Source organism: Amblyomma americanum, chromosome 3 (genome assembly GCF_052857255.1).
Source record: "Amblyomma americanum isolate KBUSLIRL-KWMA chromosome 3, ASM5285725v1, whole genome shotgun sequence".
Classification (NCBI taxonomy): Eukaryota; Metazoa; Arthropoda; class Arachnida; order Ixodida; family Ixodidae; genus Amblyomma; species Amblyomma americanum.
Window position 1 is genome coordinate 122,447,587 of NC_135499.1, and position 25,427 is coordinate 122,473,013.

Sequence of the window (25,427 nt, forward strand, 5' to 3'; positions counted from 1 at the left end):
TAGATAACTATGCCCGCATCTATACAGTTAGTGCCGCGGCGACGAAATCAAATTTTGCCACTTTAACAGAAGGGTCAGCGTCGCTGCTTTGGCAGGCCTTCTCGCTTAGCAGTGCTTGCCCCTCGTTGATGACATTTAGCTTTAGCATTGAGCGATACCGCACATCCTTTTTTTGCTTTATGTACCTCGAGCTGAGCGTCGACGCATCGCGGCGCTCTCTGCCTCGCAAATTTTGTCGAAAAAAAGCGTCCCAGTCTTACAGCGTCCCGATATTTCATTATTTTTTTAGCAATGACCGTAATGAGCTTCCGAATACGGTTTTAGCGCAGAAAATCATCTAGCTCCCACATTCAGCAGACTGAGGCGAAACCTGCGGAAATTCGTTCGACGGTACTAAAAAAAAGTAAACTTTGCAACCAAGAGCTCATAGAGGGATTGTGACCGACGCTGCCAAAAATGGGCATTCTTTGTTTCCGTACGCTTTATACCACTGAGCTACAGCCGTGGCATCCCGCGCTATGATAAGTGCTTGCTGGTAGGAGTTACCTATATCGTCGTCATCGACATCTTTCATCGCTTCGTTCTCTGGTTCGCAGGGGTCGTGCAGTGAAAGCGTACCAGTGATTAACGATAAGGTAAGACTCGTCTTTGTCACCCACAGCAGCTTTTATGTAGCCGTAAAAAAAAAGGCGAGAAGCGAACCATTTCTTGTGTGACGTGCATACTTGCAGTAGATTTAAGAGCGTTACCTCTTACTCATCGCGTTTCTCGATTTCTTGGGAAATTTTCTAAGTCCGAGGAATTTAAGATGGCAGCCTCCTTAGTAAATCGATTTTGCAACCCATTTTGGGATTGACTGGCAACATCACGAGTATATCGAATAGGTGATTGATTGGTTGCGTCAATTATAAATGCAAGATGTCCAATTTGTATTTCCATTTGTGTCCCCTCACTCATATCTATTCTAGTAAACCACACAGCTAAAGCGCCAACTCCAAGCGCCCTTCCTTGGCGTACGCCAAAACCGGTCTGCGCATGCGCACTGCAGAAGACGCCAGCGAGCCTCGGCGAGGCGCCGTTGTCTGTCCGTGCTAGATATCGGCGTCAGCGCATGGGCGCTCACGTACGCGTCGGAAGAGGGGTCGGGTTTATAACAATGGGGGGATCGCGGGGATCTCGGTGACTCTTCATGGCTTGAAGCTTTTCCAGGTTCCCCGAAGTTTTCTTCGTGGTTTAAGTTGTCCTTTCATCGCCCCTCAACCCCTTCTCTTCATGGCTTGAAATTCTCTCCCTCGGCTCGAAAGGGGAAGCGAGCCAGCGCCAGGAACATGGAGATGCATGCCCATTTTCGAAGCCCGTTCCCGCGTACACCAAGAGCGCCGACGCTGGACGCCTACGCCCAGGAAGGGCCCTTGGAGTTGGAACTTAACGCTCGTTACTTCAACGTCTTCCAGACAGTAACGGGCCGGCATCATTTTTGACAGATGACTGCTCAACGTCCGACAAAGACGGCGTGGGTACGCCGCGTTAGCCGCGACACGACTTTTTTCATTTTCTTGCAACCCAGCCAAAGAAATGAGTAGGGGAGCACCACAGTCTGTCTCCCTTGAACGCTCTGGGTGAGAAAAGAAAAAAAGAAACAATGCAAAGCCGCCCCTCCCCTCCCCGAGAAGCTGGGCGTGAGGGGAGGACACATGAAGTGGACAGTGCACGAAGCTTATCGGCGTCTCTCTCCCAAACCAGGGAGGGAGAATATAAGAGATGGAGGAGGCGCTCAACTTCATGCGGCACGTGGTGGCGGCTTTGTGAACTAGCGGAGCATAAACCAGAATCCTGGCCATGAAAGCACAGACAGTCAAGATAAACCACGCAAAACCAGTGATAACGCTTCTAGCATGCGATAATTCGTGGTTAAACCCAAGCTAAACCACCCGCGATTTTTTTGCTTGCACGCATACGCATTACCCAAACGCTGAGTGTCAATTCCCTATCATGCCTGCATGAAACTTGGTTCGTAAGATCAGACGCGTGATTAAATGGTCACATGTCTCACCAGGAACAGAAATGAACCAAGAGATGTACTTTTTATTTGGTGAGCATTAAATCTTTTTCCTTTTTTAGCACATCGTACAATGCAAGGTGGAGTGAGCGATGATCCAAACCAAGGTGGTTATGCTTCTGCTTTATTTCCATGGTAAGACTACAGTGGTTGGCTTTTCCCACCACACTGCGGCACTGATTTCCTATACCGCAATTCCAGCGAAGATAGAAACATACGACTGTACTGAACTGCTCACAGTGTGAATGAAAAACTTTCACACCAACTCCGCCAACAGGCTTTAATTTGACAATGGGATTTCGTAGAGGTATTTTTGCGCTACAGCGAGTTCTTTGAAACCTCACTAAGCTGAAATCGAACTTCGTTCTGGGAAACAAGGCTTAGAACTTGGGAGTTTATTAGTCTTACTAGATATAAGTTCTGCACAATTTGCTCTACACTCTCATCATCTGGAAGAGGGAGGACTGATAATGAAAATGCTAACTACTTCGGTGCCACGACATTCGTTTGACTGGCGGCCACCTGCACGGCCCGACCAGTGTCTCCTTGTTAGCGCACTACACTCGGTCTTTCAACTAAAACTTCACACAGTTTTTTTAATAGGCTTTTTTAGTTACATGACCGCTTTTTTTCGGCGTAGCATTGTCAGCGGTAGTACATTGCGGCGACTGAGAAGGCGTGAGGCTCCCTGCCTTTCGCGGTCGCCTCGTGTACCTCCAGACTGCAGAACCTACGTCTTCCCCGGGAAACCTCACACTAAGAACTGGCGCTCTAAAACGGGGATTCATAACTGCCTGCAAAGGAAAAAACGTTAGCCGGAGTACGGTTCGAGCCATAAACCTCGCCCTCAGACCGTGCATCTTGCCCTCCCTCGCCCACACCTCATCATGTCTTCCCTCTCTCGCCCTCAGCTCACCATCTCTTTCCTCCATCACCCTCGTCCTCACGAATTTTCATGTGCCCGTCCTCCCTCACCCTCACCTCATCGAGAGAAATCCTCATGAGGTGAGGGTGAGGACGCCCTCATGAGGGCTCGCCGTCATGAGGATGCCTATCTCTGCCCCTCTGTGTAGCGTCGGCCTGGACAGCCGCCCAAGAAGTGAGTCGTGACTCAGAATTACATGACGAATGACGTTTTATTCAAGCCGGCGTGAGTTTTTATAGGAAACAATCACGTGAAAATCTAAGTACAGATGTACATAAACAAGATCAAATCTAATCCAATTAAAAAACGAAACTGAAGCTCAGGACATTGGGGAAAAATTTAAAATTGAATGAAAAAATTTTGAATACAAAATTATACAAACATGTTTACAGCATGGACAAATATCTGAACACAGAAATTAACTTACTCCTATGTAAGCTTTGGATCGGAAAACAACATTTCATACTTCATTTCAAAAGAACAATGAATATTTAACACTTCATCATATAAAAACATTCAATATACTTATCCAAAATATATCTTCTCCTATAGCTTTTTTTTTTTAAATAATGAGGGGTCTTAAATGCATGGCAACCTTAAATGCTCAAGAATGCTCAACAAATGCTGCTAGGGCATGCAGCGTCACTGAAGACTACTAAACGTTTACGTCAGACACTGGAGCTCATGTGATACCATTAAGGTTTGGATGAATTGTCTATTCCCTGAGCGTCTCCAGGGAACCTGCTGATGGGCGCCCCCATGAACAGTGAATAATTTATCCAAATAAAATATCTTATAAAATGTTCCTTTTCCTTGCTGGCTTTATGAAGTTACCTTAGAACATCGGCTAGTTTTAATTGGCCGGAACAAACATCCCACATCAATGAAAACTAAAGGTCCACACGACCAGAAAACAACGGCGAGCTTTACTCAACCAGAATGTACATATACGAGCATCGACCAATTCTACCAGACCGGAATAAACTTACGAAAGAAAAGCAAGTTACTTTCCAAAGAAGTCACACGACTCGGACTGAAATGATCATACTGTTCAGGTAATAACATTCATTGTATGTCTGACATGAAACAGTACTAAGTGCATCTGCCTGCACAAAGAAAAGAAAATATGCATAGTAGCCTAAAAATAGTACTCATTTCTGAACAGTTGCGCATTATTTTTATCATATTGGAATTTAATTTCGAAGAATGTTCTTGTTGAGAAAATTAATTGCAAAGGAGGTCCCTACCGAGAAATGCAACCTCATAATATTGTACTTAATAATCTTCACAACAGAGTGAAAGAAATATCAGAAATATTGAAACATTGGTATCACAACATAATATCAGTATGATATCATGCACCGAAAATATCATAGAAATGTCACTAATTTACTTCCTGTACTGTAGCTACCGGAAAAGAGAAACTGCGAACGAAAGAAATGACATTGAGAGGAACGTAAAATACCCATTGCATTTCATGACGAAAGTTACAGAATTATGTTACCCAAGAATTAAGAATGCAATACAAAGACAAGGGAGAAGGATGCAAGACAAGTCATTCTGACACATAGTCCTTAAATAAGTACGGCTTGCGAGTGTTCCTTCTCTGTCGCTCCGGTGATCTGGATTTCTGAGGCGACGTTCTTAGTCCAGGTTGCGAAGGCTGCCGTCAACGTCTGTTCCTAGACGGAACAGCTGGGGCTAGCCCACTTTCGTCAGGCAGTACTGAACACTGGGAACGCAAGTTAGGAGGACCATCTTGCATGCCCACAGATAAATCACTAACACTGAGCGCTTGTGCCAGAGGGCACATCACACCCATTCACAGGTAAATCACTCACATCACTGTGGAGGTGGGACGACATGGATTGTCCAACCAATGGCTATGAAGAAATGGAAAAACGGGTTCTAGCTCTCTTGAAATGTAGTAGAAGGATGCGGATAAGTTTGCTGAAACGAAGGCACGGTTTCTTGACGTCGGGGATGAACTTGACGAAAAGACGAAATTTCCCCTTGAACTTGAGGAGGAACTTGTGGCAACGAAGGCGTTGCTTGACGCTGTGAACTAACTTGATGCAACGAGTAGGTTTGGTGCTGCTACTTCTTGAGCGTCGCGAGCCGTTTGCTCATACCGCAAAGTACTCGTAATATTAGAAGCTGTAGCGAAGGAGATATCTGATGCTTCTGACAAAAGGCGTTCGCGAACACGTAGCGATGAGACGCTGGTCCCGAACCTGGCTCTCATTGCTTCATCTGGGAACGCAAAATTGGACGCGTTTGCCAGATCTCGGAGTGACCGACTCTGATTCTGTGACCGACTCATCTGACTGCTGCACGCGGTTGTAGAATTTACGTCGTTCTACAACCATATTTGTCAACACAGGGAACTCTTGGGTAAGTAACGTTACTGCAGCCTGATGCACATCTGGCGCAGTATCTCCCGTCTCTGACGCTGTTGCTGGATGCGACGCGATCTCCTGTTGGTTGTAGTACGTGCAAAAAAAAAAAATATGCACCCTTCATCCCCTATATTGTATATCAACAACGATTTCTTGCTTTCAGGTGATGCTGAAGAACCACCAGATAAGCTCAGATAAAGTTCAAATGTTTTTATCCATTGTGCCCAAGGCACCGCCGGGCGTCCCGGTCTCTGAAGGAAAGGCTCAGGCGCATGAACGCCGGAGAACCCTTGCTACCCTACCCTTGCGTTGCGTTCGACATTTTTTTCAATCGATTATCTTGTCCGCAGCTTGTATTTATGTAGTACAACCGTTCCTCAATTCAACTTTCAAACGTCATGGTCTGAAATGACGCATTGGGCTCCCAAAGCAATGCTCAATATGGCGGTTGACTTCCTCAATAGTCTTTTAAGAAAATGGCAGCGGCCTCCCGGTCTCTTCAATGGCCGGTTACGAAAATGGCGGCGGCCTCCCCGACCTTGAATTACGAAAATGGCGCAGCCTCCCGACTCCTTAAATGGTCGGTTACAAAAATGGCTGCGGCCTCACGGCCTCCTCACTGGCCGGTTACGAAATAACAGCGGCCTCCTGAATCGCTGTTAATGACAATGATGACTAAGTACAATGTAAGTACTCGCGGTCCTTCGTTCATTCTTCATTGAATACTGAACATGAAAGTTGGCGGCCTCCCGGTCTTCGCGATTGCTGGTTACAGAAAATGGCGGCCAACGATCTTCCTCCGTCCTCGTCTGCGTAGCAACAGGTTGCACTCAATGGCGGCAACGTCCTTTCGGCTTCCTCCGTCTAACTGGAATGAGACTTTAACCAGTCTTGAATGTCTTTGAAAATGTGAATAATTTGTACTATTCCTTCTTGATAGAAATACAAATGGTCCTTGCCTGTTTTCTTCAATTGCTCACTTGTTCGTAACTGCGTAGGTCCGCTAGGCTTAACGACCTCCTCAACCGGCTGAACTCGAGGCGTCTCAAAACACAACCTCGCTCATTTTCACAAGAACGCTCTTCACGCGTCTAAACGCCGGTGATAAAGAACGCACCCATTCGCTTTCCATAGCCTGAGTGCTCCGGGGGAACGCGCCTCCTGGCAGTGGCCCGGTCCTCGATGACGACGTAGAAGGCAAGTGGACACCGAAGTCCTCCGATGAAGAAGTTTAATTTGCCGGCGGAAATATGCCGTGGAGTTACCAGAAATATTTATGCATGGAAAAGAATTGAAGACGATGGGACGTCGTGACATTACTTTTGAACTAACTCGTAACAGCCAACTCTCGCTAGGCCAGTAGGCCTAACGAATCCCGTACTCGTCGCCAATGTAGTGTCTGCCTGGAGGGCCGGTCAAGAAGTGAGTCGTAACTCAGAATTACATAACGAATGACGTTTTATTCAAGCCGGCTTGGGATTTTACAGGAAACAATCGCGTGAAAATGTAAGGTAATATAAAGTACAGATGTACATACTGTACATAAACAAGATCAAATCCAATACAATTAAAATAAACCGAAACTGAAACTCTGGACACAACACTGTGCTCACACAGTTGCATAACCTGGAAGCCTGCACCTCTCGGGCGCATGCGCCAGTTCTGTGCTATGTGCACAGATCGCTGTCCCTCAAGGCGTTAGTTCAGACACGCAATGTGAGTACGCCACCAACGAGTGCTAAACGTATGGATTCTTATTGCGACTTCCAAGAAATTTGCATAATCCTCAGATTCGTGTCAATAATCTCCGCGATTGCAACACCTGGTTCCGACTGTATTCGGTTCACATTATGTCCGTGATAACGAAACGTTTCTGTTACAAGAGGCTCCCTTAGATGGCGCCAGCCACACCAGCAACGAGTCGGGTCTACGGCAAACGTAGGAGCCGCGAGCAACGCGCCAGACGAACGAGCTGTCGGCCGCCACCTTCCTCCTCAGTCTCACGTAAACTCGGAGCAGACGTCTCACGTTGCAAGCGTCGTCGCTCGAGGTGCTGCGCAGCAGATCCGTATCTGTATTCCTTCTGATCATACCTGTGTAGCCGAGACAGAAATAAAACCTCAGGTATCCCCCAGCACAGAGGAGTCCTCAGTTTATTAAGCCATCCTGCTGTAAACAGGCACGAAACATGGTGTCAGAAGTGTAAAAGTACCGTCAGCGCATCAACCATGGAGAAGATACCACCACCTGCGAAATTCGACTCCACTGGTAACGCAGCAGAACAATGGCGAGCCTTCAAGCAGAGCTTCACGCTGTACCTCAAAGCAACGAACACAGCGAGAGCAGCTCCCGACCGGCAAGTGGCACTTCTTTTGGCCGTCGGAGGCTCCACGCTTCTTGACATTTACAACATTTTGGACTTCGGAGAGACGACCGAAGCAAGGCCTCACCCAGAATTTGACTGCACGCATGTGATGAGCCTTTTCGACGCGCACTTCCTACCGAAGCAGAACGAACTGTACTCGCGATACGTCTTCCGATCGAGAATGCAGCATCTGGGAAAGCAGTTCGAAAATTTTCTCACGGACTTGAAATTGAAAGCGCGCGACTGCGGATTCGGGAACTAACGATATAGAGTGATCCGCGACCAGATCATCTGTGGAATTCAGGACGAGAGAGCGCAAGCGGACATCCTAAAGCTCGATGATCCAACCCTCGAGAAAGTCGTCAAAGTGTGTCTTGCTCATGAGGCTACAAAACTTCAGATGAAAGCGTTTAAAAAGGGACCAGCTGCAAGCGAGAGCGAAATCAACGCTGTAAGGAAGCATAATCGTCGCACCTTCAATAGTAAAAGCTCTAAAAAAAGTAAAAACCTCCTTCGATGGCGATTGCAACAAAATTCAAGTACTGCGGAGGAAGACACGAACGCAAAAGAACAGACTGCCCAACTTGGAAGCAAGTGTGCATGAAGTGCAAAAAGAAGAAACACTTCTCAGCAGTATGCGAAAGCAGCAGGGTAGTTTCTCGTCTTGAGGTCGATAGCGATGAAGAGGACATACTGGCAGTCAACAATGAAAAGCCTAGCTCGGTCTGCACACTCCTAGAGGTGAACGGAAACGAAGTAAAATTTCAAGTAGACAGTGGAGCGGCAGTTGACGAGATAACAGCCAAACACGTCCGTCCACAGCAGCTCAGAGCGAGCTCAACGACACTGCGGGCATGGAATGGAAGAAAAGTTTGCTCGAAAGGCAAAGCCCAACTTGAGGTAAAAGCCGCAGATGGAAAGAAGCATGTCCTGGAATTCGTAGTTGTTGGATATGAGCTCACACCTCTAATCGGAAGAACAACAGCAGAAAAAATGGGTCTCATAACAATTGACTACAACTTAGTAGCAACAGTTGATGCTCCAGAAGAAGACCTCACAAGGCGCTTAGTGTAAAAATACCCAGACGTCTTTGGAGAAGCATTAGGAACGCTAACGGGACCAGTATACCTTGTAACTAAACAAGAAGCAATCCTGAAAACCATAACAAGCTGCAGAGTGCCTGTCATCATAAAACCACAATTGGAAAAAACCCTGGCGATGATGGAAAAAAAGAGGAGTCGTAAAAAGCATCACCGAGCCAACGCAGTGGGTGAGCCGAATGGTCGTGGCAACGAAGAAAAACTGCGACATGAGAATCTGCATCGACCCACAAGTGCTAAATGAAGCACTGGAAAGAGAGCGCCACACGCTGCCTACTCTCGACGATGTCCTACCGGAGCTTGCAAAAGCCAAGATATTTTCAAAATTAGACCTTCGGGAGGGATACTGGCAATGCTGCCTCGGTGAAGGATCAAACCTCAAGACCACGTTCCATACGCCCGATGGTCGATACCGATGGCTCCGCCTACCGTTTGGACTAGCGGGAAGGAGCGAAATCTCCAGAAAAGAATGCAAATGGCACATGAAGGCCTCAACGGAGTTCTATTCATAGCTGACGATATCCTTGTCTACGGAGTAGGTGAATCTGAAAAGGACGCTCGTAAAGATCACGACAGAAAGCTCGAAAACCTTCTTCAGCGATGCCGGCAGACAGGAATACGTCTCGATAAGGAGAAGACACGACTACGCACCGCCACAACCGTTTTGCTGGGACATGTACTGACCAAGGAGGGACTGAAGGTGGATCCTGATATGACAAAGGCCATTCAAGAAATGTCTCAACCAACTGATGTGCAAGGCATGCAGCGATTTTGCGGAATGATTAAATATCTCAAGATTCCTGCCAAGAATCTCACGAATGCTGGGGCCACTGAGAAAGCTAGTCAAAGACGCACCATGGCTTTGGGGAGAAGAGCAAGAACAAGCATTCCGAAGTGCTAAAGAGGCAGTGACAAGAGCTCCTATTCTCGCATAATTCGATACGCGAAAGCCAGTCGAGATACAGTGCGACGCCAGCGATCTCGGACTGGGAGCGGCTCTCCTTCAGGACGGAAAACCTGTGTCATTCGCCAGCAGAGCACTAACGCCGACAAAAATGCGCTACGCACAAATAGGAAAGGAAATGCTAGTGATCGTCTTTTCACTGCACAAATTTCATCAGTACACTTTTGGAGCAGCTCAACGATCATCAGTGATCACAAACCTTTTCAGTCTATCATGAAGAAGAGACTAGATCAAGTCCGAAGACGGCTGCAAGGTATGATACTCCAAACGCAAAGGTACAACGTCACCATTGAACATAGACCAGGGAAAGAACTCCTGCTAGCCGACACAATGTCAAGGGCATTCCTTCCCAATCAAGACAGTGAAGGTGAACTCGAAAGCATCAACGTAGTGAAGTACCTTTCAGTGCGCAAAGAAACTTTGGAGAAAATACGCGATGCTACGAGGAGCTATGACTCCCTGCGAAAGCTATAAAAACAATCATCGTGTATGACCAACTAAACGCAACCACGTCAAACCACTTGATACTCAGGCTGAAAGCCCACTTCGCCAGATACGGAATACCAAGAGTGCTAGTGAGCGACAATGGACCGCAGTTTGCGAGCGAGGAATTCAAGAAGTTTGCAAAGAGCTGGAATTTTGACCACAAAACCTCAGGCCCGGGATATCCGTGCTAAAACGGAATGGCCAAATCAATGGTGAAAACAGCAAAACTCCTATTGAAGAAAGCGGAAGAAAGCAATTCGGAACCACAACTGGCGTTCCTGAACTTCCGAAACGCACCGCTACGAGGACTAAACGCCAGCCCGGCGCTAGGGTGCCTGGATGCGCGCCTCGCCCCCGCTCCGTTCAGGGTGGGGACATTCTTTGAAGGATCTGTTGCCGCCTCGACCGGTTTTCGTAGCCGCTGTCCGCCATTGCCTAGCCCACTCTCCGCGGAGCCAGCACGTGTGAACTTCGCGCGTCCGCCTGGCCGTGGTTTTCGGCACGGAATGCCTGGCTGCTGTGTACCGTTGTGCACCAACCATTCTAAAAATGGCTGGAAGATGTATCACTTTCCGACAGAGCCGAAGAGAAGACTTCTGTGGATCGCAAAAGTTAAGCGTGATAAGTGGCAGCCGACGAAGGGATCATGCGTGTGCAATGTGAGTATTATGAGCTTCGCTTTTGTATTTAAAACTTACTGCCGTGCATGTAATAACCGTGCTCGGAGTCCATCATTTTGTAGTGTGCAAAAGTGTGCTCAGAAGCAGTAGAAATACTGCCATGTGACACGAGCCAGTGTTCCGTGCCTGCATCATCAAACTGTACGATGCCAGCATTTTTATATGGTTCTAAAACACATTAGACGTGAGCCCAGCGCTGAAAGAATTATGCGTTGATGCTCCCGGTTTCGCTCCTTTATAAAGGTATTACAAGCTTCACGCTTTTTTTTGTGGTTCTGACATTGCCTGCAGGCCCACTTTGAAGAGAACAACTTCGAGCAAAATCGTGCCGACGGCTGGAAAAAGCTGAAACCAAATGCTGTACCAACTGTGTTTCCCTTTCGCGGTAAGTACCGCCAATAATTCGTATCATCGTTGCATGCACCAAATACTCGCCTCTGCATTATTTTGAAGAACTTCACCGGCACTAATGCATTCGAGCTTGCAATCGCTTGCATAGATCTAATTACGACAACGGCCATTCTTGTTTGTACCACCAACTTATTTTGTTTTGTTATTGCAGCTTTGCCCCAGAAAAGGAAGCCACCAAAAGAAAGGTTGGGACCTCCGGTGCCATCTGGGGCATGTGAAGGAGAAAGCGTGCCGCCGTGTGAAGATGATTGTGATGACCCCCATAATGCGCAGGTCCACACGGGACGGAGAGGCAAAGAGACACCGTATGGTTCAGTTTAAACAAACAGGTATATTCAATAATTACACATGATTAAGATTATACATCAGAGGCTGGGGCGTCCGAGCTTACGTGCCGACGACTTCATGGGGGCGATGGAGTGGCTCCGGAGTTGGGCTCGAGCGGTTGCTGGCAGAAGCTGCACGCCGTCGGGCTTCGGCGCTGAAGGCCCTCTTGGCGAACGATGTCGTCCTGAGCGTTTTTCTTCCGTACTGCTTGTCCATTTTTATATCCTCTTCTCCACACTCCCTAGGGTGAGCACGCCCACGCCGGAGGGGAAGGAGGGGGGGGCTAGGGCTTTCACTTGGGCGCACAAACATACCACCCCACTTATGGTCTCGCCCCCTTCACGTGTTGAGTCAGAGGGAAAGAATGTTGTCTTCGCGGTAGCGCATAGCGTCGGCTGTGGTACGGCGCGCTCTGGATCGCTGACAGTTCCCTTGTCCTGGAATGTGCCCGGGAGGGCCGCACCTGGAACGGCCACGCAAATTGGGGAGGATAAAGCGCACCTGGAACGGCCACGCAAATTGGGGAGGATAAAGCCTGTTTCCCCGCGGCGGCGGCGGCGGGTCCGGTTGGGTCCGGTTGGGCTTAAACCCTTTCGTTCTGGTTGTCACTCTCAACGAGCATGGCTGGGTAATTGATGATGCCTGTCATCTGGGTCTCCGTCTTCCCTTGTCCTGGAATGTGCCCGGGAGGGCCGCACCTGGAACGGCCACGCAAATTGGGGAGGATAAAGCCTGTTTCCCCGCGGCGGCGGCGGCGGGTCCGGTTGGGTCCGGTTGTTCTGGTCGTCACTCAAAGAGCATGGCTGGGTAATTGATGATGCCGCTGTCACGGCGGCGGGTCCCTTCTACGCCGCGCCGTGGAACGAATGTACCTCGTAGCACACACAAGGAATGTCACACTCGCTCACCCTCCAGAAGAATGTTCTCCGAACATTTGAGTCCCTGCAGCTCCCCTTGTCTTTCTGAATCGCCTCGCACAGTGCGTCCGACAAAACACTTTTCGCTGCACTCAACACCACTGCACAACACCATATGCCTCCGCTGTCATAACTGGCGTCTCCAGGGGCAGCACTGATCTTCTTTTACAGATAAACATGAAACTCAGCACCCAAGCCTCTCCTTTCTAGTACAAACTGGACGAAATAAATTTACCACAGTTACAAAGGAGCTCCCACTTCTAGCACGATCACGGCACAGACAAAAATATAGATAACGAAAGGAAGTAGGGCAGGTTCTGCATGCGCTCCGCATGCTCTCCTGTGAAGGTGTTACTTAATGACAGAAAGGTTTAACTACTAACTCCGATAACTTAACACATACGCATATAGCAATGTTATGAGCTGCGGCATTACACAATTCTGACCAGTTCACAACTCCGCTCTGTTTACACCATTAGTCCGACTTAGCTTTCCGATTTCGCAGCGGATATTGGCCTTCATGAGTCATACTAAGTAAGTCTGTGACCCTTTGTCTGCTTTGGGACTCGCGAGGGCTCGTGGCAGGAGCCTCTCCTGGCGTTATCTGCGCGGCAACCTCGCGCGCTTCTTCTTCTAGCAATGCATGAAGTAAATCCGGTGGCATTCCGGCCGTCACCTCTGGCGCCTGCCGAACAAATGCAGGAGAGGGCGTTTCTTGCGAACTATCTGCGCGCTCCGCTTCACTTCTGTCCCCATCAAAATCCGCGCTTTCCCTTTCCTCATTTCGTGAATACTGAACCGGTGCCGACTTGAGGCGATTTGCGTGTATCCTTATCAAGCGCCGGTTCACGTCTCGGACTCTGAAGTTTACCGGAGAAAGCTTCTCGACAACCTCGCACGGTCCTCTCCACTTCGTCTGGAACTTACGAGCTAGCCCAATCTGCCTTTGGCAGTTTTCAATGTACACGCTGTCCCCCACATTAAACGGCGCGTCTCTAGCACTGCGATCGTGCACCTCCTTCCTGCGCTTCGCCGCTTTCTTTAAGGCCTCCTTTGCGATGTCCCTCGCCACTTGCAAGCGCGATTCTAGCTCCACCTTATAGTCGTCCAGTGAAGCGTATGGGACACGACGGGGGCCCTCTGGCACTTCACTAGGCTGGTCCGGGTCTCGGCCGTAGAAAAGAAAGAATGGCGATTCGCCCGTGCTCTCGTGTGCTGCGGAATTGTAGGCAAACATTGCATACGGGAGCCACAAGTCCCAATCCCGCTGGTCGCGCGAAACAAAATGCGACAGGAACCCGGCCACGGTTTGGTTCAGTCGCTCCACCGCGCCGTTGCAAGCCGGATGGTACGGTGTTGTCTGCTTCTTAGCGATCTTAAGCAGCTCGCAAACTCTCCTCATTAGCTGCGACACGAAGTTCGTTCCCCGATCTGTCAAGAGTTGCCTCGGGGGTCCATGTCGGAGCACGATCTGTTCGACAAATGCTCTTGCAACCGTGTCTGCCTTCTGATCTGGGAGTGCTACCGCTTCCGCGTATTTTGAAAGGTGATCGACAAATACTAAAATGTACTTGTTTCCGGAAGTGGTCGTGGGCAATGGGCCCATTATGTCCATACCTGTCCGCTCGAAGGGAGCCGAAACCTCAGGGAACGGCTGAATCGGAGCTGGTCTTCGTCCCTTGGGTGTTTTTCTTTCGAGACAGGAATGACACTTCGCACAGTAGTCTCTAACATCCTGTCGCATGCCACTCCAAAAGTACAAACGCTCCACACGCCTGCGTGTCTTCGCTACGCCAAAATGACCGGCGCATGGCGCATCGTGAAACGCGCGAAGAACCCTTTCTGTCCACGACCGAGGTATGACGACTCTCTCCCAAGCGGTTTTCTCTGGTCTCCCTTTCCTGGTTGGCCTCGTGCGCCGACACAGGGTGCCGTATTTGCCAATGAAATAACCTAGCTGTTCGGGGTGAGACGGTGCGCCCTCTAAGCTTTCGATTATTCGCTTCAGGTCAGGATCTTTGCACTGCTCTGTGCGTAATTCGGCGGGGTCGACTACGGGGACAAACTCATCTATAGCTGCCACGGCAGCTGTGCGGCTGAGTGCATCAGCATTCAGATGCGTCTTTCCTGACTTGTGCTCAACTTCAAAGCAGTATTCCTGCAGGTGTAGATTCCATCTAGCGAGTCGCGAGCTAGGGTCCCTGACACTCATCACCCATTTCAGAGGATGGCAGTCTGTGACTAGCTTGAATTTGCGGCCGTAAAGGTAGCATCTGAAGTGCTTTACTGCCCAGACAACGGCGAGGCACTCCCTTTCCGTAGCTCCGTACTTTTGCTCTGTGGGGCTCAGCTGTCGGCTAGCAAAAGCAACGGGATGTTCTTTGCCCTCGATAACCTGAGATAGCACGGCACCAACTGCGAACTTTGACGCATCTGTGGCCATAACGAAGGGCAAATTAAAATCCGGGTGGCGCAACAGCGGTGCACTCATTAGCTTCCTTTTCAGGGCCCCAAAAGCATTCTCCGCGTTTTCGTCCCAGCGAAAGGCGACATTTTTGGCTGTTAAGGCGGTGAGCGGCTTAGCGAGCTTGGCGAACTCCTCTATGTGCCTTCGGTAGTAACCGATCAGGCCGAGAAACTGCCGGACCTGGCGGACGCTAGTCGGGGATGGAAAATCCGAGACACACCTTAGTTTCTCAGGGTCCGGTCGCACGCCGTCAGCTGAAACAACGTGCCCGAGGTATTTCACCTCGTTTTTGAGGAATTGGCACTTAGAGGGCTTCAGCTTGAGACCCGCTCCTCTTAGTCGCACCAAAACCTGCTCAATATCGCGCAAATGGTTCTCAAAACTGTCACTGTATATGATAATGTCATCCATATACACGAAGCACAGCCTCCCCAGAAGACCTGCCAGGATAACATCAGCGGTTCTCTGCCAGACAGCAGGGCTGTTGGCCAGACCCATCGGCATTCTTTTCCATTCATAGTGCCCTGAGGGCGTGTTGAATGCCGTTTTCTCGGCATCTGCCGGATCCATTGCTATCTGCCAGAATCCCGCCGCCATGTCCACTACCGTGAAGTACCTGGCAGAGCCCAGCTGAGAAAGCGTCTCCTGTATATTGGGGATGGGGTATGGATCGATGCGAGTTACGGCATTTAGTTTGCGGTAGTCCACTACCAATCGATACGAGCCATCTGGCTTTTCCACCAATAGTGCTGGTGCTCCCCAGGGTGACTTCGAGTGTTCTACAATGCCGCGATCAATCAGGTCCTGCACCTGCCGCTCCATCTCCTCACGTTGAGAGTAAGGAATCCTGTACGCACGCTGGTAAACGGGCGATGAAGTGCCGGTTTCTATCCTGTGCTTTATAACGCCACAGCAGCCCAAATCCAGGTTGGACGCGGCGAATACCTCCGAGTAGTCGTTCAGCAAACCAGCCAGAGCCTCCCTCTCCCTGGATTTTACGTGAGAAAGATCGAACGACACCTTTGGAGCAGCCGAAGGACTAGCATGCTCTACAGTTGCGAGTACCGTATCGGTGGGCTCACGTTTCTCTATCGCAGAGGTGAAGAAAGGCAATGTTTTATTCTTGGGAAGGCTCAGTGGCTGCTGGCTACAGTTAACCACCCGTAGGGGCACTCTGTGGGCGTCATTAACTGTCACGAGGCACGCGGCTGCCTTCAGGCCATTGCTGAGAGAGTCGACCGGCTCAAGCACTCCCACGGCGCCGCTCTCTACATCTGAAGGCACAAACGCGTACAAAATGTGCTCCGACCAAGGAAGGACGACCGCCTCCTCGACCAGCCTGACGGCAACCCGCGAATATACCTTCTCCAATGATCCCACTGTTTGACGGGTGTCAATATCGGTAATGCGAATCTCAGCCCCTCTCCTATTCAAAAACGGAACTTTTGAGCCGCCCGCATTAACCTCTTCCTCAGAGAATGACACTACTACCTTCCCTTTTCTCAAAAAATCCTGCCCTAATATACCTGACACTCCGTTTGGCAGAGACACCGTGTCCGGGCATACGTAGCAGGGGTGCTCCAATGCAATTCCGCCAAGAGAGAAGTGTAACCGGTAGAGTCCACTTATGCCAAGAGGATCCCCCGTTATGCCTACAAATTTGGTTGCCATACCACCAGACGCTTCCAACACCTCGCGGTCCCCCTTCCTTCGAAGCGTGTTAAAACTGCTCTCCTTAAGCAATGTCACCTTTGACCCCGTATCTATCAACAATTCCATGCAACAACCATTTAACTTGCAACGCACAACAGGGCATGCCTCGTCGGCCACACAAACTACCACCACCTCATCATCCACTGCTCCCTCCCCACGCTCCTCAGGCTGGGGAGGACTAACTAGTTTTTTGTCTCGGTATCTGGAGCCCCGCTGTAGGCTTGCTTAGGGCGTGTCTCGCCTGCTTCTCTTTGTGGCTCCCCACGGCGCACGTTTTGGCAGAACCTGGCGATGTGTCCGCGACCCTGGCAAGCGAAGCATACGATTTCTTCAAAATCTCGCATACCGCGCCTGTAGCTTTGTGGCGGTCTCCGGTTTCCAGCGAATGGGCGCTGTTGAGCGCGCGCTTCAACCTGGCGTTCTACCTGCTGAGATAGCAGCTGTTCCAAGCGATCTAACCGCTCTGTCAAGAGAGCAACCTCAGGGTTGAGCACCGCTCTCTCTATGACGCGTACTCTCGCTGCGGCTGTCGTTAACGCCTCATTTCGTTCCTCATCCAATGCGGCCTCCACGGCTTGGTCGAAATTGCTCGGCTTGCGCGAGAGCACGAACCGGCGCACGGGGTCTTGCAGACCAGCCACGAACAAAGCGGTCATTTCCTCTTTAAGTAGATCCTCCGCGTATTTCTTCCTTAGCTGGTCTCCTTCCTCCTCCCTGCTTAACGTATCGCGTGCTAGGCGCTGAAGCCGTGACGCAAATGTTCGCACGTCCTCCCCTACCATCTGTCCGGCGTCACGGAACCTCTGTACCCGCACGTGACGTGGTTCAGTGTCGAAATGCTCAAACGCGAGCTTCTTAAATTCTGCAAATGATTTTGTGGATTTTACTTTTTCGTCTCGCCATGCAAAATCATGAGCAGCTCCTGCCATCTTACACCTCGCCATTCCCAGCATTTGAGCATCGGACCATCCCCCCATTTTCCCAATCTCTTCTAGCATGGAAAAGAAATCGCAGATTGGAACCCCTGTCTTATCTCCCGTAAACGTCGGAATGACGCTTCCTAATGCCAGCATGCTTGCTCCGTGCGACGGCTGTGGAGTGGGAGCTCCCTCAGATAAAGACATTTTTTTTTCAAGCCCTCCGGTGCCTCAAGCCTCTCAAATGGGGGTAAAAGTCCCACAATCAGTCCCGTGATTCCCTTTTGATTACAATTTTGAAGTCATGAATGTCGCAGCATTCAGAGGACATTTGCTTTTGAGACCCCACTTCTGACACCAGTGTGATGACCCCCATAATGCGCAGGTCCACACGGGACGGAGAGGCAAAGAGACACCGTATGGTTCAGTTTAAACAAACAGGTATATTCAATAATTACACATGATTAAGATTATACATCAGAGGCTGGGGCGTCCGAGCTTACGTGCCGACGACTTCATGGGGGCGATGGAGTGGCTCCGGAGTTGGGCTCGAGCGGTTGCTGGCAGAAGCTGCACGCCGTCGGGCTTCGGCGCTGAAGGCCCTCTTGGCGAACGATGTCGTCCTGAGCGTTTTTCTTCCGTACTGCTTGTCCATTTTTATATCCTCTTCTCCACACTCCCTAGGGTGAGCACGCCCACGCCGGAGGGGAAGGAGGGGGGGCTAGGGCTTTCACTTGGGCGCACAAACATACCACCCCACTTATGGTCTCGCCCCCTTCACGTGTTGAGTCAGAGGGAAAGAATGTTGTCTTCGCGGTAGCGCATAGCGTCGGCTGTGGTACGGCGCGCTCTGGATCGCTGACAGTTCCCTTGTCCTGGAATGTGCCCGGGAGGGCCGCACCTGGAACGGCCACGCAAATTGGGGAGGATAAAGCACACCTGGAACGGCCACGCAAATTGGGGAGGATAAAGCCTGTTTCCCCGCGGCGGCGGCGGCGGGTCTGGTTGGGTCCGGTTGGGCTTAAACCCTTTCGTTCTGGTTGTCACTCTCAACGAGCATGGCTGGGTAATTGATGATGCCTGTCATCTGGGTCTCCGTCTTCCCTTGTCCTGGAATGTGCCCGGGAGGGCCGCACCTGGAACGGCCACGCAAATTGGGGAGGATAAAGCCTGTTTCCCCGCGGCGGCGGCGGCGGGTCCGGTTGGGTCCGGTTGTTCTGGTCGTCACTCAAAGAGCATGGCTGGGTAATTGATGATGCCGCTGTCACGGCGGCGGGTCCCTTCTACGCCGCGCTGTGGAACGAATGTACCTCGTAGCACACACAAGGAATGTCACATGATGCTTCTGTAACAGCTGGAGTCTCATGGGATAAAAGCAAGGATCCAGCCTCGGGGTTACTGACCAGCAACATCGATCTGCCTCTAGAACAGGACTGCTGCCCAGAAGCAGGCAGCCTCAGCCATTCGCCAAGTGATGGAAGAAATGCGCAACGAATGCAAGGTTGGTCCCCTGCTGCACTGTCTGGAGAAGATGATCTACAATCTGCTAATATCTCGCACGCAGAGCTAAATAAGCAACTCGCAGATATGAAGAGGAAGTACAATCAACTCCGTGACGCGCACAGCAAGGCAAATGCAACAATTCAATGCCTTAAAAAAAAGGTGCAAAAGCTAGAGCGTAATTTAGAAAATCTTGGAAAGCACGTGAAATTCTTGAACAAAGATCAAGTGGAAGCACTTTCTCGAAATAGCAACCAAGGCAACACATGGTCACCAAAAACAATCCGGAAAGCGCTGCAGATAAAATTCTCATGCGGAACCTCGGGTTACGAAACAATCAGGAAACTCGGATACCCACTTCCATCCAATAGGACTCTTGCGCGTCGCCTCCAAGGCCTAAGTTTTACGCCGGGGATCCTAACTGAGGTGGTTGAATTGCTAAAGATGAAAGCAGAAGGCATGCAGGATGTCGAGAAAGACTGTGCCTTATTCCTCGATGAAATGGAGATCGCTCAAGGATATGAGCTCGATCGGGCTGGAGACGCTGTGTATGGGGGGAAAACCTTGCCTCTAAAGCCAGATGAGCCTGCTCGTCATGCCCTGGTATTCATGGTGGGCGGCCTAACTCAGAGATGGAAGCAAGTAATTGCATACCATTTCACTGGTAGTCACGTAGATGGTCCGACCCTCAAGGAGTGCGTTCTGCAGATTGTTGAACTTTGTGCCGACATTTCTCTGAGAATCCGCGTCGTTACTTCGGACATGGGAGCTTCAAACCGGGCGATGTGGCGAGATCTTGGATTTACGAGTCACAGAAATTCTCGAATACTTTGCTCAATACCACATCCTTTCCTTGAAGGTAAAGAGCTATTTTTTACTGCGGACGCAGCACACGTGCTGAAGAATATCAGGGGCCAGCTTCTGAATTCATCTGTTCTTACTCTTAGTGATGCAACTGTATGTCAACATGGCTTGTCATCTAACGAAGTAAGAATGGGTCATAAACGCGCTGTAGTAGAGTACGACAGTGATAAAGAGCTAAAAGTCGCGCCAAAGCTCTCAGAGGCGCATGTTACTGTGGGTCACTTCACCAAAATGAAAGTGGGAGTAGCTGTGCAGTTCTTCAGGGAGGCTCCTGCCGCAATCCGACATTTGGTGAGGCATCAAATTCTGGGTCCAGAAGCGGAGACTACCGCATGGTTCCTCGAACTGGTATCTAAGTGGTACACAATTATGTCTTCACGACACCCATCAACCGCTCTAAGCCCTGAAAACATGAAATACCATTCAGCCATCGGCACACTTATGTTGGCGCTTGAAACCTTTCAAGGTATGAAAGCAGGTAGCACGCCTCAGTGGAAACCGTCTCAAGCAGGCCTCGTAATATCAACAACAGTCGTTGTTCGACTTCACGATACTCTCCTAAAGAGCGAAGGCTATAAGTTTTTTTTAACTAGCAGGATTCTGCAGGACTGCCTCGAAAACCTATTTTCTGTCGTACGCATAAGGAAGCCGGTTCCGAATGCGTATGATATGAAGTGTGCGTTGAAGCTTATTTGCGTGAGTCAGTTTTTGCACACACCAACGACAACGAACTATGAAGTCGACGATGGCCAATACCCTGTTGACATGCTGTCGAAAGGCCTGAAGGAGTACACCGAAGCCGAAGTGGAAGACATTGACGACGCGGAAATACCTTTCATTGAGGCGCTATCATCAGCTGATTGTGCCATCCTGTTTCACATTGGTGGCTTTCTGGTAAAAAGCATCATCAAAGCGGTTAACTCGTGTGGCCAGTGCAAGGCCGCAGTCTTGGGGTCCAGCAGCAGCGAGCATGAATATTTAACTGCGCTCAAGGAATATGTTTGCGATGGCAACAACCTTCACTATCCGAGCAATGCAGTCATGAGCACTCTACAGTCTTGTGAGGAGCATTTCAGGGGAATCACCACTTGGACGGATAACGCGCTCACCATGAAATCGCCAGTGCAGGTCGTAACTGCATATCTGAACAAAATGTTGCGACCCAATCTCGAAACTTGCGAGCAGCACAAGGAAGCCGTCCAGAATATGCTGATCTCAAGCTACGCACGGCTGCGGCTGCGCATACACCTTCGTAAGGTTGGAGCAAGAACAGTCAAATTTAAGAACAGCCTGCTTAAATTTATTCCCCAAGTCTTACATAAATGCCAGAGTTTTCGTTCATTAGGTTACTTCCATTCATTCTTTCAGAAATTGAAGTTCATATCTTAATTAATGTCCCATAATGACAGTTTAGCAAAAATGAAATTTTGTCAGCCCGCCTTGCCTTGGGAAGGTGCAACACCTAGAGCTCGCATAGGCTAAAGAGAAGCTCACACCACGCCAGTAAAAATCAGTGAACTACAGCATCTGCCATACCGCGAGAACAGAGCGATTCACGTCGCATACTTTCTAAGCGAACAACTACTGCACTGTGTTTCGAAGCAAAACACGCTGCATTCGTGAACGATATCATGTCGCAGCATGGGTTGAGCAAAACTGTACCATGAAAAAGTTAGCTTCCTTGGTCGTGTTGCCACCTCTTCAAGTAATTTTATCAGCACGAAACGTGCACGCGGGCGAGAAACTAGGGGCATAGTCGTATGCTTGCAGCGCGCTCCCTGAGAGAGGGCTATGCAATGGCGGACGCCGTAGCAGACGACGCGGTTGTCCTCACCCTGAACGGAGCGGGGAGGAGGCGCGCATCCAGACGCCCTAGCCCGGCGCAACTGCTAATGGGTCGCCGCACAAGAACAACTTTGCCGATGACGGCAGAGCTGCTGCAACCAAAAACACTAAATGTGACAGACAAGAAACGTGAAAGAAGGCAAAGAACAATATTTTATCACAACAGCCATGCGAAGGACTTGCCAACATTGCAAGAAGGACAAGAGGTAACTGTCCGCCCCATCAGAAGCGGAGCATGGACGAAAGAAACAATTACAAGAGTTGACAGATCATACGAAGTCAGCGTGGGGGACAGTGTTCTGAGAAGGAACCGAGTGTTCATTAGAGGCCCACCCAAGAGCGCAAAGAGCAACCAAAAGAAACCAGAAAAGAGGGAACCAGAGCCCAAGGAAAGCGTTGCTGAAGCCGAAACTAAGGACCAAGAAACCTAGCAGCGCCCTGCAGTGACTTACACGCCGGCGCGACCCCAAAGGGCAAGAATGCTCCCCAAGAGACTGCACCATTTTATCGTTGGATGACGGTGAACCCGGCGAACTAAAATAGGGAGGATGTTACAAGAGGCTCCCATAGATGGCGCCAGCCACACCAGCGACGAGTCGGGTCTACGGCAAACGTAGGAGCCGCGAGAGCTCTATGCCGCGAGCATTCTTACGGTGCTGCGAGTATAGTGAACTAGGATACTAGTTCACTGTAGCCGCGAGCAATGCACCAGACGAACGAGCTGTCAGCCGCCGCCTTCCTCCTCACTCTCATGTAAACACGTTGCAAGCGTCGCCTCTCGAGCTGCTGCGCTGCAGACCCATATCTGCATTCCTTCTGGTCATACCTGTGTAGCCAAAACAGAAATAAAATATCACTTATCCCCTAGCACACAGAAGTCCTCAGTTTATTAAGCCATCCTGCCGTAAACAGGCACGAAACAGTTTCCAGTCACTATACTGTTCATACTGGAAGCGCAAGGTTCACAATGGGGCAACATGAAATGCATTGTTTACTGCTGGAAGTCGGTCGGGGTGCTTGCATTCGGTTGATAAAGGGCCTCTATCCACATACAGCGCTTCTCGCGCGAACATGAACGACAATGGAAGAATGCCACTGTCACCGCGGTCCGTATAGTTTGTCCGTAGGACCATGCACGTGCGACCAGCGTGAATGACCGCCCGTCGAACGCAACAGCTGCCATCTATTGGTGTGACAACAAACTGAGTAGAATTGCCATCGCATCAGAAACCTTTGCGCTTAGCAGCTTACGTCTCTAACCTCAATGGCTTCAAGCCTAAGCAAAGGCTATTATAAGAAGCGTACATAAACTGAGAAAGAAACACTAAAGTAGTTAGTTACACTTTCCGGTAAATAAAGACATCACCGCACGCCATTTTGCCTTCATCCGTCTAGATGGCGACACATGTCCAATCACTAAATGACTAGCGTTGACTTTCCCCCCCGAGTCCAAGCCAAAATCTGATGTCAGATCTTCCTTTCTTCTTTCACACCCTCCTTTATCCCTTCCCTTACGGCGCGGTTCAGGTGTCCAACGATATATGAGACAGATAGTGCGCCATTTCCTTTCTCCCAAAAAAAACAATTATTATAATGATTATCTGCCGAAGACTCGTTAGCCTCGTTCAGTGCCTGATTCGTTGCATCGCATAAATTTGGTCCTCGTGTGCGACAAACTGTTCTCGCATAGGGCACCATCGTGCAACAAGCGACTGATCTCTTCCAGAGTCGTGGAAAAAGTTTCCACAGTGCAGGCGTTTCTTCGCGAAAGAATCGCTGCAGCAGTCGCTACTAATGAATATCACATTAGCCGGCAATGCCAGAGGTCACTGACGGGTCACAATTTTACGACGATAAAAATAAATTCTGAGCAAGAAGAAAATAAAAAAAAGTGCTGACTATAGGGCCGCTTTGTGCATACAGCGTGGGGCGAATACAGACAATTCTGCGACTCAGAAGTCGAATTCGGCGCTCTTGTCGGAGTCCCAGCCAGACGTCTCGATCGCACCTTCGACGTCGAAATCTTCCTCGACGTCGTACTGAAAATCAGGGTCTCCGGGCTTCTTGCGACTTTTTTCGAACGATAGGTTCATCACGTCTTTCTTCCTCTGCAGAGTCTCATCGTCGAGCTTGTTTAGGTCTTCGTCGGGGTTCACCGTGAACTCCTTGTTCACTTTTGCCACGCACTCTTCCAAGGTGTGCCCCTTCATGTTCTCCTGCAGAATGCGCAGCATCTTCTCCACCTGTATTAGCGGAGCATCGTTCAGTACCGCCGAATGCCGATCGCGCAACGCTTCGGCGACGCTCTTGACGTCCGAATCTTTGAACAGGCCTCTCACGGGCATCGTTCTCTTGTGAAGAGCACTGCTGTCCGTTTGGTACACGATAACGACGGCAGGACTGTTTAGTCGCACGCCGATTCTCTTAATCGTGATGCCAGTAGAAGTCATGCTCCTCAAAATAAAATATCGAAGGATATTCGGACGTTGAGTACACACAAGCGTGGGAACCCGTTGATATGCCACAAACCTGCCGACCCAGCTTGCACATAAAGCGAATAAAAACGACTGTCGGGGAACACGGGTCTGTGCGTCGCTACAATTAAGTGTCTTTGAGGCAAGCGAGCGCTTAAAGCAGTTGTATTTGCAGCACAAACGTTCACTAAATTATTTTGCTGCGAACAAGACCAGCGGTCGCGAAGCAGACGATAGCACGATAGCATCAACAAACGACGGTGGCGCATCCTATGAGCGGAAGTGAGCCGTGCCTGACTATGCAATAAGCAGAACAAACACCAAACAATTTATTTTGAAAACACAAGTAAAGTAAACTCCATGTTAAGTCAGTCAAAAATGGTTCTAAACAAAAGTGAATAATGTTACTTTTTGTATGTAGGGCACCGGTTGAGCGGTTGCTTTTGCCTGGCAACTTCCTTCTATGCATGTCAAACATGGCGCACGTCAAACTGGCCAGAAAGTGAAATGGAGAGTAAATGCGCTTGGGATTAGGAGACAACGGAACATCGGGTAAGCGAGCAATTTCCCCGTAACATTCTCAGATCAAGTGGCTTCTTCCACACGCTGAGAGCGTCACTCTGGCGAGCGCCGTAGGCGAGCAAATCCTCTCTTCTTCGCGTGACCGTAGGGCTTGTTCAAGTTCGTTCACTGTGTTTGTCGCTTACTTTCTCGTTTTTCGCGCTTTAAAAGGGTCCGCAGCGCGTCCCCGCGCTTTGCGTGCCGTCTTCGCTCGCAGCGCTGCGCGACTAGCCAGAAGCGAAGTGGCTAACTTGTTTTTTTTCCTTTCAAATTTGCCGGAGCTTCGCTGCAGCGGGCGCCTGAGCGCAGTTGACCGCGATAATTACTGCTCGTTGTTTGCTTCCGAAATGATCGCTCGGCGGTGAGCTGTCTTTGCTCCGAGGCACGGCCAGGGACGCTGACGACCCCAGAACTCGCCTGAAGCGTCAGATCGCGAGCTTCGAGACGCGTTTG

The 25,427-nt window shown here is 49.8% G+C and overlaps 3 protein-coding genes across 4 annotated transcripts in view; 2 read left to right on the forward strand and 1 right to left on the reverse strand.

Annotated features, from left to right (window-relative positions):
- The first annotated feature begins 10,804 nt into the window (after nucleotides 1–10,804).
- Nucleotides 10,805–15,868, forward strand: LOC144124078 (THAP domain-containing protein 11-like). The gene is made up of 4 exons (XM_077656744.1): nucleotides 10,805–10,957; nucleotides 11,270–11,363; nucleotides 11,541–11,603; nucleotides 15,864–15,868. The coding sequence occupies exons 1-4, from the start codon at nucleotides 10,805–10,807 to the stop codon at nucleotides 15,866–15,868; spliced, it is 315 nt and encodes a 104-aa protein (XP_077512870.1).
- A 7,888-nt stretch (nucleotides 15,869–23,756) lies between these two features.
- LOC144124867 (centrosomal protein of 19 kDa-like) lies at nucleotides 23,757–24,605 on the reverse strand. The gene has a single exon (XM_077657788.1). It carries the CDS (start codon nucleotides 24,387–24,389, stop codon nucleotides 23,892–23,894), a length of 498 nt encoding a protein of 165 aa, XP_077513914.1. The 5' UTR covers nucleotides 24,390–24,605; the 3' UTR covers nucleotides 23,757–23,891.
- A 247-nt stretch (nucleotides 24,606–24,852) lies between these two features.
- The window catches only part of LOC144124865 (uncharacterized), a 68,656-nt gene continuing 68,081 nt past the window's right edge, over nucleotides 24,853–25,427 (forward strand). Inside the window, exon 1 of one of the 2 annotated variants that reach the window (XM_077657787.1) lies at nucleotides 24,853–24,965. The gene's annotated coding sequence lies outside the window, so the exon portion shown is untranslated. The remainder of the gene's footprint in view (nucleotides 24,966–25,427) is intronic. The other variant, XM_077657786.1, reaches the window with a different exon arrangement.